Source organism: Polypterus senegalus, chromosome 18 (assembly GCF_016835505.1).
Source record: "Polypterus senegalus isolate Bchr_013 chromosome 18, ASM1683550v1, whole genome shotgun sequence".
NCBI classification, from domain to species: domain Eukaryota; kingdom Metazoa; phylum Chordata; class Cladistia; order Polypteriformes; family Polypteridae; genus Polypterus; species Polypterus senegalus.
The window spans coordinates 69,329,950-69,347,501 of NC_053171.1; the positions used below are offsets into that span (position 1 = coordinate 69,329,950).

The following is a 17,552-nucleotide window of genomic DNA, read 5'->3' on the forward strand; positions in this document are numbered from 1 at the left end:
AAAAGAACCTGAGGAACAGGATAGTCTGCTTATTTATCATGATTTTATTCAAGGGTAAACAATCATCAATGGAGTAATCAGTTTACTATCTTAAAGAATTAAACATAGAGAACCAAAATCTAGCTACTCACAGGATTTAGCTAGGCAGGCTTTGCCATTGCTGCCCAATTTCTAGGCATCAAATTGTCTAATTCAACTTCTGATACCTGTCAGCAATTCTGTAACTACACTTTCTCAATGCCAATTGAAATTCCAACCAAACTCATTCCATGAATCTAGATTTGGTTAGCTCTGTAAGCTAGTGAGACTTTTAAACAATATCAAAGTAGCACATTTTGGCTTACTTTGAGGTCTTAAGGAGGTTAGCGAGTACATACTGTATATAAATCCTTGAGACATATTTGTAGGAAGTTACTGCACATTGGGGATTTTCCGAAGGACTGCAAAATAACAAAATTATCCAATTACATAAAAAGATGATAAGGCAGATCCAACTAACTATTGGTTAGTAAGCTTAATGTACATCACAGGTAAATTAATGGATGGAATTATTAAGGAAAAGATTAAGCAGCACATGGAAAGAACAACAGTTTTACTGAACAGTCAGCATGACAAGGTTCATTTTTACCAACATGAAGGATTTCTGTAAGGAAGCAACAAAAGGATATGAATAAAGTGGAACATATTCTTTATCTTGACTTTCAGAAAGTATTTAATAAGGTGCCACATGAGAGATTGGGTATCAGTCTAAAAGAAGTAGATGGGTGCACAATTGGCTCTGCCACAGGAAGCAGAGGGTGATAGTGTAAAGAGCCTTATCAGAATTGGCTGACGTTAAAAGTGATGTCCCACAAGGATCAGTGCTTAAGCCGCTGCTATTTTTAAATTATATAAATGATATGGATAGTAATATAAGTAACAAGCGGGTTATGTTTGCAGATGATACCAAGCTAAATGGATTGGCTGATCATCTAAAATCAGTTGAATCATTACAAAGGGTCTTGGAAAGCACAAAGGCTTCAGCAGATTTCCATCAGATTAAATTTAATGGAAATAAATGTAAAGTACTGTATTATATGTAGGAGGTAAAAATGTTAGGTTTGAATACACAATGTGAGGTCTTAATATTGAAAGTACACCTCATGAGAAGGATTTAAAGTGTCATAGTGGACTCAACACTATCAACTGCTAGACAGTGCTCAGAAGCTATTAAGAAGGCTAATAGAATAGCTCCCTGATGTGTGGAGTACTAGTCCAAGGAGGGTATGCTCAAGCTTTATAATGCAAAGGTGAGGCCTCATCTAGAGTACTGTGTACAGTTTTGGACTTCAGCAGTGCAGGAAAAATTCCAGAGAACAGTGGCAGATTCTAGGGCTTTAGGGAATGAATTATGAGAAAAGACAAAGAGCTGAGCCTTTCACTTCACACAAAAGAAGATTAAGGGGATAAATTATTGAAGTATTCAAAGTACTTAACATTATGAAGGGAATTAGTCCAGTGAATCCAGTGGATTGTGGCTTTAAAATGAGTTCAACAAGAACATAGGGATGCAGTTGGAAACATGTTAAAAGGTACATTTCTCACAATCATTAAGAATGTTTTTTTTACACAGAGAACCATGGACACATGAAATAAGTGACCAAATAGTGTAATAGACATTAGGAATTTTGGGACTTTCAAAACTTGATTTGATACTGTTTTAGAAGAATTAAGTGAATTGGACTGGTGATCTTTATTGGGCTGAATGGCCTGTTCTTACCTAGATTGTTCTAATGTCCAAATGCTCTTCAAAATCCTTTATGGGATATATATCTGCAGTAGCATTTCAAAGCAGAAATCACTGAGTTCCTCGTGACATAAAAAGTGAGTAATTCAAGAACTTAGTAGATTCCTGCCTCGTGACATTTGGTTTGTTATTCCTAGAAACACAGTACTCTATGCCCTACATATTAGGGCATCCACTATCAAATGGCATCATGCCCACATATTGAGAACTGACTTTCCCTAGCCTAAGACATAACAACCCGAATTTTGCCCTTTGCAAAAACTGTGAATAATCCAGGGTGCTCATGAGACATTCATAAACAACTAAAAAAGCAAGGATGTCAAAATCATCAAAAAGTTTATATTATTTAGCAAACATTGTTAAAAACGAGGGAGGTAGAAAACACAAAGAGATAAAGTATAGACCAATGGAACAAGTAAAATCAAGAATGAGCAACCAAGAAAAAATGTATGTGTTGCATGATGATGATAAGAGTGCCTGTATGGGAGTGCAACAGAGGCTCTCTATAGCCTGGATCAGCAGCACAAAGGAGATGTAATGCCTGTAATCACATAGGTAATGTATGGTTAATTCCAGGCCAGGAAGGACAGTATATTAGCTAATAACGTAGGCCAAGTACCTACTAATTATAGCACCTGTATGGATGACATTCTACTGACAACTAGAGACAACTTTTGCCATTCAGAAATGTATGCCAATTCCACTTTCTACAGCCAAACAACAGCTTATTATAAAGGATATATGAAAAAAAATCTCCAAGAGCTGAGAGAAATGCTACATATTGTACAAAACAAACATAACAGAAAGCAGCATTAAATTAAAAACATTAACACCACAATGAATTACTTTAGGAACAGAAATGACTTGTGAATTATAGCAGCCGGGACTGGAAACATCAAAGCCAAACAAAGTTATTCCTCAAATCCTTATCCTTTATGTCAATCTGAAATAAAATGATGCTAAGAATGCACTGCTGCTGCTATTGTAGCATAATCCATTTGTCTATCCACATTTAATGAGATTAAATAGTGCACCATTTATTCTGTATCCACTGACAAATCCAAGCTCACCTTCAATAGTAGATGCAGGAAAAACACACTGGGCAGTGCAGAAAATATACCCAGAATTTGATAAAGAAGGCAAATGAATGTCTGATCTGTGATTTACTGGTATTCCATCCAAGACTGTTGTAGTGCTGCCACATAAATATAATATGTTTTCTGCTGTCGATCTGGTGTTGTAGGGAATATGCTTACATCCAGAGATTGACAGCGTAGCCCCAGAGGTGGAACTTCCGGTTTTACTGTTTTCTTTCGGGAGTCATTTGCATAAAGCGCGCTGTTTTTAAGAGAGAAGGAAGAAGAGGAGAAAAGGGAAAAGAGAATCGGAGAGAAAAAAAGCAGATCAGTTACTGCACTGGCCATACAAGAAGTCTAGGAGCTCCTACAGTCCTGGCAGAAGGTGGAAGGTATTCTTTTGATCGGGGAATCAAACGTTCTGATAATTCCTTCAGACTCAGGTGAGTTATTTCAAAGGACTTATATTGTATCATGGCGCAGGACTGACTGTATGTCTTTTATGATGAAGAGGTGATTGTGATTGTAGTCCGCAATTTTCAGGACACCTTGTTTGGCCTGCCCGCATTTGCAGGACAGAACATTGGACATTTGTGGATCTATTTATCATCTCTTGAAGGGGAACTGGGGGAATTAATATTGTTATTGTGTAAATATATGTATATATTTGTGGCGCTACAGAATAAGGGTTATTTATGGTGGGGGTGGTGCATGTGTAAGGGATTGAATTCTTTTGTTCATTGTATATAATACACTCATTATTTGATGATAAATCTTGACTATTTGGTTTTTTTGGGGGCTATAAAGTATTGGCATTAAGGGACTGAACCGGGTAGAATAAAGGGTGTAGGGGAAATTGTTTGGGGTGTGATATTGGCCTATCCTTTTATCATCTGCCGTTACCTAGGACAGATTAGCGGTAGCAATCAGCTCGTGTTAGTGCGCTGGACGAATTGTTACACTGTTACTTGTCTTGTGTCTAGAACTACTTTGAAAAGTTGGTAAAATGTAGAAAGAGATGGGGTTGGTGGGTTGTGTATGTGACACAACAGAACAGACACACCTCTTCATGAATGTTACTATGGGTGGGCCTGAGGTCACCTGTCACCCGATGTACTAAGCCTAAGTAGAATATCACTAGATAACAGCAAACTAATTACATTTTCAGTGCAGAGGAATGAATACCTTAGGGGGCGCTCCAGGAGTTGGACAGTTTTGTGTGTCCCCACACTATGTCACAGCAAACCCAAGAAGGGAAGAAAACCCCGAGTATGACAAGACATTCTGTGTATGTTTAAGTTCAGAGGTACAGAGGCATCGATAGTTGATATGGCCTGGTAATCTATCACTTGATTCTAGGTTAAATCAGATATAGGGTTCTTGGTATGGCAAAAATGTGTACATTTTGCCCATAACAATAATAATAATAATACATTTTATTTATATAGCACCTTTCCCATGCTCATATGTCACAAAAACTGAAAGAAAGGAAATAATGGCTTACTAGTAAGGAGAAAATGTGGCTAGATATTGAAGGGTTGAGAAAGTAGAGAGAATTTAATGAATGTTAGGAAATGAGAACATTGGGAGAAAGTAGGAGAAAAGTAGCCCAACTAATCTTCTATAAGGGTATCCAAAACCTAATAAGTAAGATCTATAGAGCACAGACTGCTGCTACTTCCTTTTCTGCCAGTTGTGCATTTGTTTCCAAAGTTAGTCCCGTTTGTGTTCTATTAATTTAAGTAAGTGGTGTGAGGTTTAAGGGACTTAACTTCCATGGTGTTATTTAATGTACGATTTATATTTAGTGGAGCGGTAGGAGAATGTAACGGTTACCAAACTCTAGGGTCCCATGTTTAAACTCTGAGCACATAGTATCATTGCTGAGTCTGCAAAGTGAGTCTGAAAAATGAATCTGCAATTTCACCCTGGTTCTGCACAATTCTTCAAAGTATTGTATGTTCTGATTTCCTCTCATAGTCCAAGTATGTTTATCTGATTATATGTATGTATATTCAGAATCAAGCTCCGCACAACTCTAACAAAAACCTAACAAGTGGGTCCAAAATAATGGATAGGAGAACATTCAGGTGTTGTGAATGAGCACCAAATTTAGACGAATATAATCAGCCATATTTAAATTAAGTAAGGTCATGTCAAGTTGGGGAGCATGCACTGGTACAGCATGTTGCCACACCCAGTACAAGAAGAAACAGCTCGGGATCCTGGTTAGCAACCCTCCCCCAGTACCGAAGGATACCAGTCTTCGCCTCAGATTACTGGGCAGCATCTATGTCTCACAACCATGTAGCAAGACAGGAAGCATCAGGACTCTAAAGACCTGTGACCTAATGTATAAACGGTGCGTACGCACAGAAATACAGTGTAAGAACGTTTCCACGTTCAAATCGCAACGTATAAAACCTAAACTTGGCGTAAAGCCACTGTGGAGGATTGCCGGCTTCCCATGCCGGTCCTCACCCCCAGGCTGCCAGGAGGAGCTCTCCCGAAAGCAGGATCGTGCCCCGAGGTCCAGCAGGGCCTTATGGACTCTCTGTAGTGTTTATACACAGCCCTGCTGGATACCTTGGGGACCACCAGGAGTCGCTGTGGGGGGACTTGTGGGCTCTGTTGTGCCATATGACCCGGGAGTACGTCACGGTCACGCGTGACGGGAAGGAATGGCGTGCTCGGGTGAAGTAAAAGACTGATTGCCCTGACCCGGAAGGAATAAGGAACTGTGGACTGCTGGGACAGGAACACCTCCGGGTCAGGGGCTATAAAAGGACGGTGCCTCAGTCCAGACACTGAGCTGTGCTGGGTGGGAGAGGAGCAAAGTGTCTGGGCGAGGAGGAGTGATTAGTGTTTTGTTATTGGTGTTTAATAGTGATTTAATAGTTAATGAGTAGTGTGGAAGGTGCTTGGTGCACTGTGGAAGAAAATAAAAAGTCTTGGACTTTTACCTGGTGTCTGGAGTTGTACCTGAGGGTTCAAGGGAGCACTAGCGCCCCCTACTGCCACACCACGCACATTTCCACGGTACCTCATACCCTGTCGTACGCAAGTTCTCCGCTCGGTTTTGCAGACTGTCGGCACCCAGCGTCTAAGCAGTGCAACTGTTCCTGTGTGGTTTATCTTTCATTTTCAGATCCATGTCCCTGACGTGGCCTTATAAATGCAATGAAATTAACGCATATTGTTTATTAGTTTAATGCATCTGATTGTAATTAACCAGTAACAATATAATGGTCCCGGAATGGTCAAACTATTCAAAATACCATAACTGTTTTAACGTTGTTACTCTCACTGCACCTTCTTCTTCTTCTTCTTCTTCTTTCAGCTACTCCTGTTAGGGGTTGCCACAGCAGATCATCTTTTTCCATATTATTCTCACTGCACCACTCGGAGCAGCTGATCGGAAAGAGAATTATCGGTAAACAGCATCAAGCACACACTGCCTCAGCCATGCTTCCTATTTGAACTGTTCTCACATGGCAAACACTTCAAAACCTTTACTGTACGGACCTCGTGGTTCAGAAAGAGTTTCATCCCAAGAGCTCTAAACGCTCCTTGTAGAACTGTTTGTACTTATAAGTACAATTACCTCACTGTAAACTTGCGATACAGTTATAATATTGCACAATCTGAGCCACTTTATAAAGCACATATTTACATATGATGACGATATCATTTTTAAGATGAAATGCAGCAAAATATGTTTATTATATTATACAGATAAAAGCACTGTATGCTTCACTGGGACTGGCGTGAAAGATAGAATAATTAAACATATACTACGAAGATATTTCAATGTTCCTTAAAAGTTCTGAAGAATCGGCGTTATAAGCTTACAGATGGCTTAGCGTCTATTACAGAGCTAATTCTGTGGCGATCAGTTACTTGAAGAAAGAAAAGGAAGGACAGGAATTGGAGGTTAGTACGTTTGAACACACATTGAGCACATAGAAGAACACATACAAAACAATGCATTTGACGTGCTACTTTAATTACGATGTGATTTGAGAAACTGGTTAATTAAACAATTTTGAGATTAAGTTTATAATGTTCAAAATAAACTGTGATTAAAGTGGAAATTTCGAGATTGTGAAGTTGATATTTTGTGCTTTTTCCCCACTGTGTGCCTTTTTTCTTCTCTGTACCCTAATAAGCTTTCATATGACACTCAGATGGTGAGCTACGACTCGCCTTTTTAAGGCGACTTTTATATCTGATTTCTAGTTCTGTTTGTGATCATTTTTTGTGATGATCTTTATATAAAAAAAATGTAAATGTTACTTATATAACAGATCGAAAGTTATTTACCTAGATTTATTTACTTATCGTCCTATAGCATAAAGTCACAAGTAGACTGCAGAGCTTCCCGTGTTTGATCAACAAAGGCATGCTGACAAAGCACATGTGCAATGCCATTCCTTATTCAGGAAAAGATCCCAGTCATCCCAAGGGAGAGAGACTTTCCAAGACTAAGGTCATAAAGCTTTTGGAACAGTTTCTGGACAAAGGTAGAACCATAACAACAGTTGCGTAATGAGACTTTTGCTGTATTTTTTAATCAAAAAATAAATGATATTAAAAATAATATAGTACATCTCCCCAATACTGATCCTCTTAAACCCTGGTACTCCATTATAAACAAATTAAATTTTCTCACCAGGATAGATTTACCTGATTTACACAGAATAATTTCTCAACTAAGACAATCCACCTGCGTCCTTGGCCCAATATGAACAAGTTTTTTCAAAGAAGTATCTGGCATGCTAATTAATAATATTCTTGACATAGTAAACTCGTCATTAGATATGGAAGTCTTCCCAGACTGTCTTAAGACTGCTGTAGTTAAACCCCTGCTGAAGAAAAATAATCCTGACTCCTCTGCTTTTGAAAATGTTAGAACTATTTCTAACCTGCCTTTCTTAAGTAAAATCCTAGAGAAGGTAGTCATTTTGCAGTGAATGACCACCTCAATAAACATGCTTTTCTGGATAAATTTCAGTTGGGTTTCAGAATACATCACAGTACAGAAACTGCACTTGTTAAAGTAGTAAACGACTTGCGGGTAAATGTAGACAGAGACCATATATCTGATTTATTTATTTATTTACTAGCAAAATACCCGCGCTTCGCAGCGGAGAAGTATGGTGTTAAAGAAGTAATGAAAAAGAAAAGGAAACATTTTAATAATAACGTAACATGATTGACAATGTAATTGTGTTGTCATTGTCATGAGTGTTGCATATATATATATATATAATATATATATATATATATATATATATATACACACACACACACACACACATATACATATATATATATATATACACATATATACACTGCTCACAAAAATTAAAAGAACCACAAAAATTAAAAGAACACTTTTTTTATTGGGCCTGGCATGAAATCAATTAAACCTGTCTGATACTTTTCTGGTTGGTTAAGCAGCTGAGGTCATTGTTAATCACTTTCAGCTGTATTGGTGTTCATGGACTTAACGACAGGTGCACTAAAGTGGCAACAATTAGAAAACCCTCAAAACAGGACTGGTTTTACATGTGGAGGTCATTTCAAGTTTCTCCCTCTTGATCTTTTTTGGCTGGTTTTCCACTCGTGCTAGTTTTGGCTTGAGTAATCATCTCTACTGGCAGTATGAGGCGATTCCTTAACCCTACAGAAGTTGCACAGGTTGTCCAACTTCTCCAGGATGGCACATCCACACGTGCTGCAGCAAGAAGGTTTAATGTGTCTCCCAGCACAATCTCCAGAACATGGAGGAGATTTCAGGAGACTGGCTGTTATTCTCGGAGAGCTGGACAGGGCCGTAGAAGGTCCTCAACCCATCAGCAGGACTGATACCTGCTCCTTTGTGCAAGGCGGAACAGGCTGAGCACTGCTCGTGCCCTACAGAATGACCTCCAGAGGGCCACTGGTGTGAATGTCTCTACCCAAACAATCAGGAACAGACTTCATGAAGATGGCCTGAGGGCCCGACGTCCTGTAGTGGGCCTTGTGCTCACTGCCCAGCACCGTGGAGCTCGACTGGCATTTGCTCAAGAACACCAGAATTGGCAAGTCCGCCACTGGCGCCCTGTACTTTTTACAGACGAGAGCAGGTTCACCCTGAGCAGCTGTGATAGGCGTGAAAGAGTCTGGAGAAGACAAGGAGAATGATATGCTGCCTGCAACGTCGTTCAACATGACAGGTTTGGTGGTGGGTCAGTGATGGTCTGGGGAGGCATATCCATGGAGGGACGCACAGACATCTACTGCGTAGGAAATGGTGCTCTGACTGCCATAAGGTATCGAGATGAAATCCTTGAACCCATTGTCAGACCCTACGCTGGTGCAGTAGGTCCTGGTTTCCTCCTAATGCGACAATGCCCGGCCTCATGTGGCAAGAGTATGCAGGCAGTACCTGGAGGATGAAGGAATTGAAACAATTGAATGGCCTTCACGATCCCCTGACTTAAACCCAATAGAACATCTGTGGGACATTATGTTTCGGTCCATTAGGCGCCAGGTTGCTCCTCAGACTGTACAACAGCTCAGGGATGCCCTCATACAGATCTGGGAGGAAATGCCACAAGACACCATCCGTCGTCTCATTAGGAGCATGCCCGACGTTGTCAAGCATGCATACAAGCTTGTGGGGCCACACAAGATACTGAAAAGCATTTTGAGTAGCAGAAATTAAGTTTTTGAAAAAATGGACTAGCCTGCCACATCTTCATTTCACTCTGATTTTAGGGTGTCTACACAATTGAGCCCTCTGTAGGCAGAAAACTTTTATTTCCATTAAAAGACTTGGCATCCTTTTGTTCCTAAGACATTGCCCTGTCGTTATTTGTATAGATATCCAACTTCATATTGAGATCTGATGTATCTAATGTGTTTCTTTAAAGTGTTCCTTTAATTTTTGTGAGCAGTGTATATATACATACATATCTACATATATATATATTATATATATATATATATTAGGGGTGGGACTCGATTAAAAAAATTAATCTAATTAATTAGAGGCTGTGTAATTAATTAATCTTCATTAATCGAATGTAAGCACACATGAAAATTTGCCCCAAATCGCAAATGTTGTTTTTTAATTTAAAAGGGTTTTAGTGGGCGACAGAATCAAATAATAAATATGGACAGGAATATTGTAAACTCAAGCTGCTTTAATTTCTGAAAAAAAAATGCATTTAAACTGCATTTCATTTCAAAACAGAAACAAAAATATGATCCCTGGCTAAAATTGGGCAGACTTAAAAAAAAAAGTGGTATTTTAAGTACTTTATGTACATTTTCAGAATGGTATTGTCTTTAAATAATAATAACAAAAATTTAAACATTAAAGTGCAGTTTTTCTTCTTAAAAAAATAAGGCAGAAACATAAAAGGTAATTTGACCAGCCTCACCTTTAAACTGTGAGTAACCTTAGCCAAAATTACTTTGTACATTAGGCTAAAACAGTGTGATCATTGAACATTTTGTAATTAGACGTAATTAGAATTACTAACGGTCACGGAAGTCCAATGATCCCCAGTAAGAGCCACAAAGTACGCTTTCTATAATGCATCTAATTTTGTTTGCTTTTCAATGTCATAAAGCTGTTGAATTTTACTTGAAATACGCTAACTGTAGCACATTTTCTAACCCCCTATCTTCCACCACTGTGGTCTACAGTCCAAAGCAATGTATTTGCGAGAGAATTTGTAAGTTTGACCTATGTTGACTTACTAATTTTGGTCCTGAAGCCAGTCATTTCATGAGGTTTGGGCTGCCGACACCTTTTGTTGGTACTCAAACCCGTACTGCTAGTGCTAACAGCATACACAGTTTCTGTGCTCGCTGTAACATGTTTTGCATTTAGATGGAACCGTAAGGTTGAAGTGCCTCGGTGGTATGCAAACTCATTTTTGCACAGTTTGCACCAAATCACGCTTTTATCAAGGCTTTCGTCGGCTAGTCTTTTGAAATGAAATTTGCCTCCGAGCAGTGCTAGCAACGTGCTTTCTTCCGACTCTTACACTGTTGTAGCTCTGATGTGGGCATCAATGTAATCGATGTACCAGGAAATCATGCATTGACAAAAGTTACCCTTTGCTTGGAATGCAAAGTGTAAATAAATGCGTTATTTTTTTGACGCGTTATGGAGTACATGCATCGAAACTTCTCAGCTGTGCTTGTGCTAAGAAAAGTAAACATTATAAAAATAACGTAACATGATTGTCAATGTAATAGTTTTGTGACAATTATGACTGTTGCTGTCATCAAGGATTTCATTATTATTATTTCTTTCAATCAGGTTCGTATTTGGACAGTGTGCACAAAACCATGCTTTTATCAAGGCTTCCGTCGGGTAGTCTTTTGAAATGAAATTTCCCTCTGATCAGTCCTAGAAACGCGTTTTCTTCCAACTCTTACATTTTTATAGCTCTGATGTGTGCATCAATGTAATCGATGTACCAGAAAATCATGCATTGACAAAAGTTACCCTTTGCTTGTAATGCAAAGTGTGATTAAATGCGTTATTTTTTTAATGCGTTATGGAGTACATGCATCGAAGCTTCTCAGCTATGCTTGTGCTAAGAAAAGGAAACATTTTAAAAATAACGTAACATGATTGTCAATGTAATAGTCTTGTGACCGTTATAAGTGTTGTTGTCATCAAGGATTTGATTAGCATTATTTCTTTCAATCAGGTTTGTATTTGGAAGACGTGTTGTGTTCAAGTTTATTCTGTGTTTGTCAACCGTTGTAAAGATAACAGGTTTCATTCATCGAAGTGTACACCACCCAAATCGGAACTCGTGAATGTAAGATGTTCAACAGGCATTCCCGGTAGTAAGTTGTGCAAATTGCCTGTGAATATTTAGCGGTATCGTGTGTATGAACTTAATTTAATCTTTTCCAGTCCTGCAAAGTCAGTTGACGCGAGCCGCTCAGAGTACATGCATAGAAGATTCTCAGCTGTGCTCGTGCGATCTCGCGATGTCCACGACTTTATTTAATGTTAGCTAAGACCCGGCACTTCAAAGTTTCTTGCTACAACAATTTTAACTCCGCAACCAAGTGATCCAAAGTCTCGTTTATACCTCATGTCTTCTCATTAAACTTGTATCTCGCGAATACCATACTCGTCGTAGGCATGACAAACAGCAGCGGGAGTGTGTCTATAAACTTAATTTAAACTTACGGATCACACCGTGCTTTGTTTCCGCAGTTGTGTAATTCGGTTTTTGTTCAGCACTCTTTGGAACTGTTGCTTCTTGTCTGTGCACTGCATCAGTTCACGTGAGCCGCTCGGTGTACATGCATCGAAGGTTCCCAGATGTGCTGGTGCCATCTCGCGCGATGTCCACGGCTGTATTTAATGTTAGCTAAGACCCCGGCACTTAAAAGTTTCTCTCGCAGTTTCACTGAGTTTGTGCCAAACACCACCCTGACCATCTCATCTTCGTCTGCATAAGCACAGTCCTTCACCCGTGAATATTTAGCGGCAGTGTTTCTATTGGATTGCCGCTGACAGGCGGCCTTATATGGGCAGGCACTAAATTACGGCCATCAAGCAGACGTCTATTATAGTATATGGACGAAAAAATAGGTTCCAGTTATGACCATTACACGTAGAATTTCGAAATGAAACCTGCCCAACTTTTGTAAGTAAGCTGTAAGGAATGAGCCTGCCAAATTTTAGCCTTCTACCTACATGGGAAGTTGGAGAATTAGTGATGAGTGAGTGAGTGAGTGAGTGAGTGAGTGAGTGAGTGAGTGAGGGCTTTGCCTTTTATTAGTATAGATTTGATACCATTGATCACAATATTCTTAGAAATCACCTTAGTTAAAGGGTGGGCCTCTCTGACAGTGTCTTAAATTGGTTTGAGTCCTACCTGGCAGAAGGAAAATTCTTTTTTAGTTGTGGTAAATATACTTCAAAGACTCATGATATTCTATATGGTGTTCCACAAGGGTTCTATGCTGGGTCCACTGCTCTTTTCGATGTACATCCTTCCATCAGGTCAGATTATCACGGGGCATAACATGTGCCATCACAGCTATGCTGATGACAGACAGCTGTATTTATCAATAGTGCCTGACGACCCTGACACTCATGATTCACTGACACAATGTCTTACTTGTGTTTCTGAATGGATGAGTAGTAATTTTCTCAAACTAAATAAGGAGAAAACAGAAATTTTAGTGATTGGCAAAAATGGATATAATGAGGTTATTTGAAAAAAACTTGATGCATAAGGATTAAAAGTCAAGATAGAGGTAAAGAATTTAGGGGTAACTATTGACTCTGACCTGAATTTTAAACCACACATTAATCAGATTACTGGGACATTTTTTCACTTAAGAAATATAGCAAAAGTTAGACCTCTTATAAAATTGCAAGATGCTGAGAAATTAGTTCTCACTTTTGTTTTTAGTGGGCTAGATGACTATAATGCACTCCTCTCAGGACAACCCAAAAAAGACATCAATCGATTGCAACAAGTGCAGAATGCAGCTGCTTGAATCTTAAATAGGAAAAGAAAATCCGAGCACATCTTTCCAGGTTTGGAAATTGGTTACACGTGCCATTTAGAACTGACTTTAAAATATTGCTTATGGTTTACAAAGCCTTAAATAATCTCACTCCATCCTATATTTCAGAATGTCTTTCACCTTACACTCCAAATTATAACCTTAGATCTTCAAATGAGTGTCTGCTTATTATTCCAAGAGCTAACCTTAAAAGAAGTGAGGAGGCGGCCTTTTGCTGTTACACACCTAAAATCTGGAATAGCTTGCCATTAGGAATTTGCCAGGCTAATACAGTGGCACACATTAAAAAAACTGCTAAAAACACATTACTTTAACATGGCTTTCTCATAGCTTCATTTTAGTTTAATGCTCTGTATATTCAGTTATCATTAACATTCATGGTGGCTCCGAAATCCATACTAATACCTACTTTCTCTTCTGTTCTTTTTTCGGTTTTATGTGGTGGTGATCTGCGCCAGCACCACCTGATAAAAGCACCGTGATATCCCTAAATTGATGGATTAAAGGCCAGAAGTCCACATGACCATCATCATCAAGTTCTTCAGCATGAAGCCTGAATAAAACAAGGACTGATTGAGGTAATTTATGTTAGGTAGAATGTCTAGATGGGGCTGGGCGGTCTTATGGCCTTGGAATACCTGCAGATTTTTTTTTTTTCTCCAGTCGTCTGGTGTTTTTTTTTTGTTTTGTTTTTTTCTGTCCTCCCTTGCCATCATACCTTACTTTTATTCTATGTTAATTAGTGTTCCCTAATTCTATCTTCTTATTTATTTTGTCTTTGTTCTTTTTATTCATCATGTAAAGCAAGGGTCCCCAAACCCCGAGAGAACTGCTGGCAGCGGAGACTCACTCACTAAAGGGCTACAGCAAAAAGGCTGCCCCCTTCACTGAGGACACTGTTCAAAATGCTAGGCGGGCGGGGCTTTGCAGTGGCGCAGAATGAGGAGAGAGACTGAGGTGAGAAAGTATTACAACGAAGTATTTTTATGTTTCTAACAGTTTCCCCATATGACACGAGTCTATAGAAACCTCGTTACTATGAAGTACATTCAGTAGCAGATACTTTCATTGCAACAAAGTGACCTTGAAATGCTTGAATGAATCATCCACAGAGCATTTGCACAACGATCCCCAAACAGAAACATTGTAAAAAATGTTCTTTCTTCAAACTTTCCTTGTACTGTTTTTTTTGGAGGCTAATATGAGTATCCAACAGACCTTCCACAGACAACGACCAGACATGGGATTTGAACCCTGGATGTTGGATCTGTTAAACAGCTTGAGTGAAAAAGCACACTGAACTTTAATCTTGGATTAGATCTACACTGAATAGTTACCTGCTTCAGTATACTTCAGACCAATTTTCTCCTCTTCATCCTTTGGCTTTGGAGGAGGCCACACTGCTTGAAGTTTGCCAGGTGTTCTGTCTTCATTGTCTGAGGTGGCTTCAGACTAAAAAGGGGTTAAAAAAGAAAATATTTAAAAACTTACCTTTGCATAATGCACACATTTATTTACTAAACATTTCCAAAAAAGGTCTGCATTTTAAAAACAAATGAAAAGTGCTTATTTATTGCATTCCATTGTCTTTTTCATTTTAGTTGTACCAACTGAGTGTATTCTTCTCAATTCTTCCTGTTTAGTTTTGATTTATTACAGTAAATGTATTACTGAAACATAAAAATAAGGTGGCACAGAAGTTAAAGTTACCATTTCACATGACTCATTCCAGTTCACTTTCTTGCCAAGGTGTTTCTGTTACCCCGTGTTCATTTCATATCTCCCTTTCGTCTACCATTAGAGCATTAGAATAATCAAGATGAGAACTGGCAATTCAGCCCAACAAAGCTTGCCATTTCTATCCACTTAATCCTTGTAAAATAACAAAGTCTAGTTTTCAAAGTCCCTGAAGTCCTAATCCAAAGACAAGATAATGTGTTGACTGGTCACTCTCAACTGGCCTGGTATAGGTTTTGATATGTAGGTCACTATATCATCATCTATACTAATAAAAGGCAAAGCCCTAACTGACTCACTCACTCACTCACTGACTCATCACTAATTCTCCAACTTCCCGTGTAGGTTACAGCTTACTTACAAAACTTAAGTAGGTTTCATTTCGAAATTCTACACGTAACGGTCATAACGGTCGATAACAGTCGACAACATCCACAATGTTGAACTTTATTTATGGCCCCATCTTCACGAAATTTGGTAGGTGGCTTCCCTGCGCTAACCAAAACCGATGTACGTACTTATTTAGATGGTATGACGCCACTGTCGGCCGCCATATTGAATTTTGCAAAGCGTCACTAATTCTCCAACTTCCCGTGTAGGTAGAAGGCTGAAATTTGGCAGGCTCATTCCTTACAGCTTACTTACAAAAGTTAAGCACGTTTCATTTTGAAATTCTACATATAACGGTCATAATGGTCAACAACATCCACCATGTTGAACTTTCTTATTCATGGCCCCATCTTCACGAAATTTGGTAGGCGGCTTCCCTGCGCTAACCGAAACCAATGTACATACTTATTTCGGTGGTATGACGCCACTGTCAGCCGCCATATTGAACTTTTCAACAGTCTTTGTTACTTATGGGCCCATCTTCAAGAAATTTGTGCAGCGGGTTCCCAAGCGCTAACTGAATCCTACTTATGTACATATATGCGTCCATAGCCTGCAGCTCAGTCACCGTGTGAGGCGGCATAGGGTCCCCCATCCCAATGCCTCCCACGTTGTTGGCTGCCTGCCTATATAAGGCCGTCCGTCACTCCAGTCTCTACATTCCCTTTCTTGCTTCGCCACGGGATTCACGTCTCCCTGCTGATAACAGCAGCCTTTTTATTTAATCCATGGCTTCTCCGCTGTTTTATTGTTCATTTATTACGATTATAGTTATTGTGTAGGTATTTTAGACTTACTTTACATTGTTCAGGTACACATTTCCTTTATCATTCCAACCGTACCCGCATTAACATGTCTATCGAGGTAATCGCCATCGATCAAAGAACTGTCTCTTACCGAGTGGTTTCCATGCCCGGAGATGGCACCTACTGTATCTTTTCCATTCTCTTTGTTACATATTGCACGGCCATATCAGGCTCAATCTTGATATCTGGAGAAACATTGTGTCTTATGTATTGAATGACTGGGACAGGTTCAAGGTGTGGACTGATGACAGTACAGGAGATAATTATACTACACAGGAGCACTATAAGAGTGAAATGCTTAAGCCCTTCACCTATGCATCTGCATGTGAGTTGATGGCTGCCGCTGAAATGTTCGGTTGTCGCTTTCAAGTGTACCAAAATGGCCAAATATTTTACACCTTTGGACAACCGCCAATGCCTCTTAAACATCTTAGATTCAGAGGTGACGATTTCAGTAGTGGACACTTTGATGTTTATGAATGTTTAAACTCTCAAAAGCTGGATGTGAAGTTATCGATGAAACTGGTTGTATACTTACAACGATTGACAGATGCCGAATGTCACTTCAACACAAGTCCTACAAATACTGTCGTATTACTATTAGTACTCGTAATTGAAACAAACCATGAAACTCAAACCGATTATGACAGCAGCAATCCAAGCTGTGAAATTTGAAACAAGATTACTGTTCACATGGCCAGCAGTACGTTGCATGCTTAAGAGTAAGCTCAGCGCACAGCTTGGTTATATTACAACCGGAGGGCCGAACTCACAATGTGGTATACAAAGAGATCCTTAACAAATAATTATTTGTATATTTTCCCTCAGTTTAAAAAGGCTTAATTTTCTTCTTAATAAAACTTTTAAGGCAGTACTTTGCCGCTGCAAAGCGCGGGTATTTTGATATATATATATATATATATATACATAGATATATATAGATATATAGTATATATATATATATAGATATAGATATATATATAATATGTGTGTGTATGTATGTACAGTATGTATGAGTATATATATATATATATATATATATATATATATAGAGAGAGAGAGAGAGAGAGAGAGATATAGATATACTGTAGATATATAGATATTAGATATATATATAGATATAGATATATATACTGTATATATAATGTGTGTGTATGTATATATCTATATCTATCTATCTGTATATCT

General features: G+C 38.9%; 1 protein-coding gene across 1 annotated transcript in view; it reads right to left on the reverse strand.

Annotated features, from left to right (window-relative positions):
* Positions 1-17,552, reverse strand: part of LOC120518304 (formin-like) — a 509,433-nt gene that overhangs the window by 476,167 nt on the left and 15,714 nt on the right. The window contains exon 2 of the mRNA XM_039741029.1: positions 14,769-14,883. Coding sequence (XP_039596963.1) covers positions 14,769-14,883 — 115 coding nt within the window. The remainder of the gene's footprint in view (positions 1-14,768; positions 14,884-17,552) is intronic.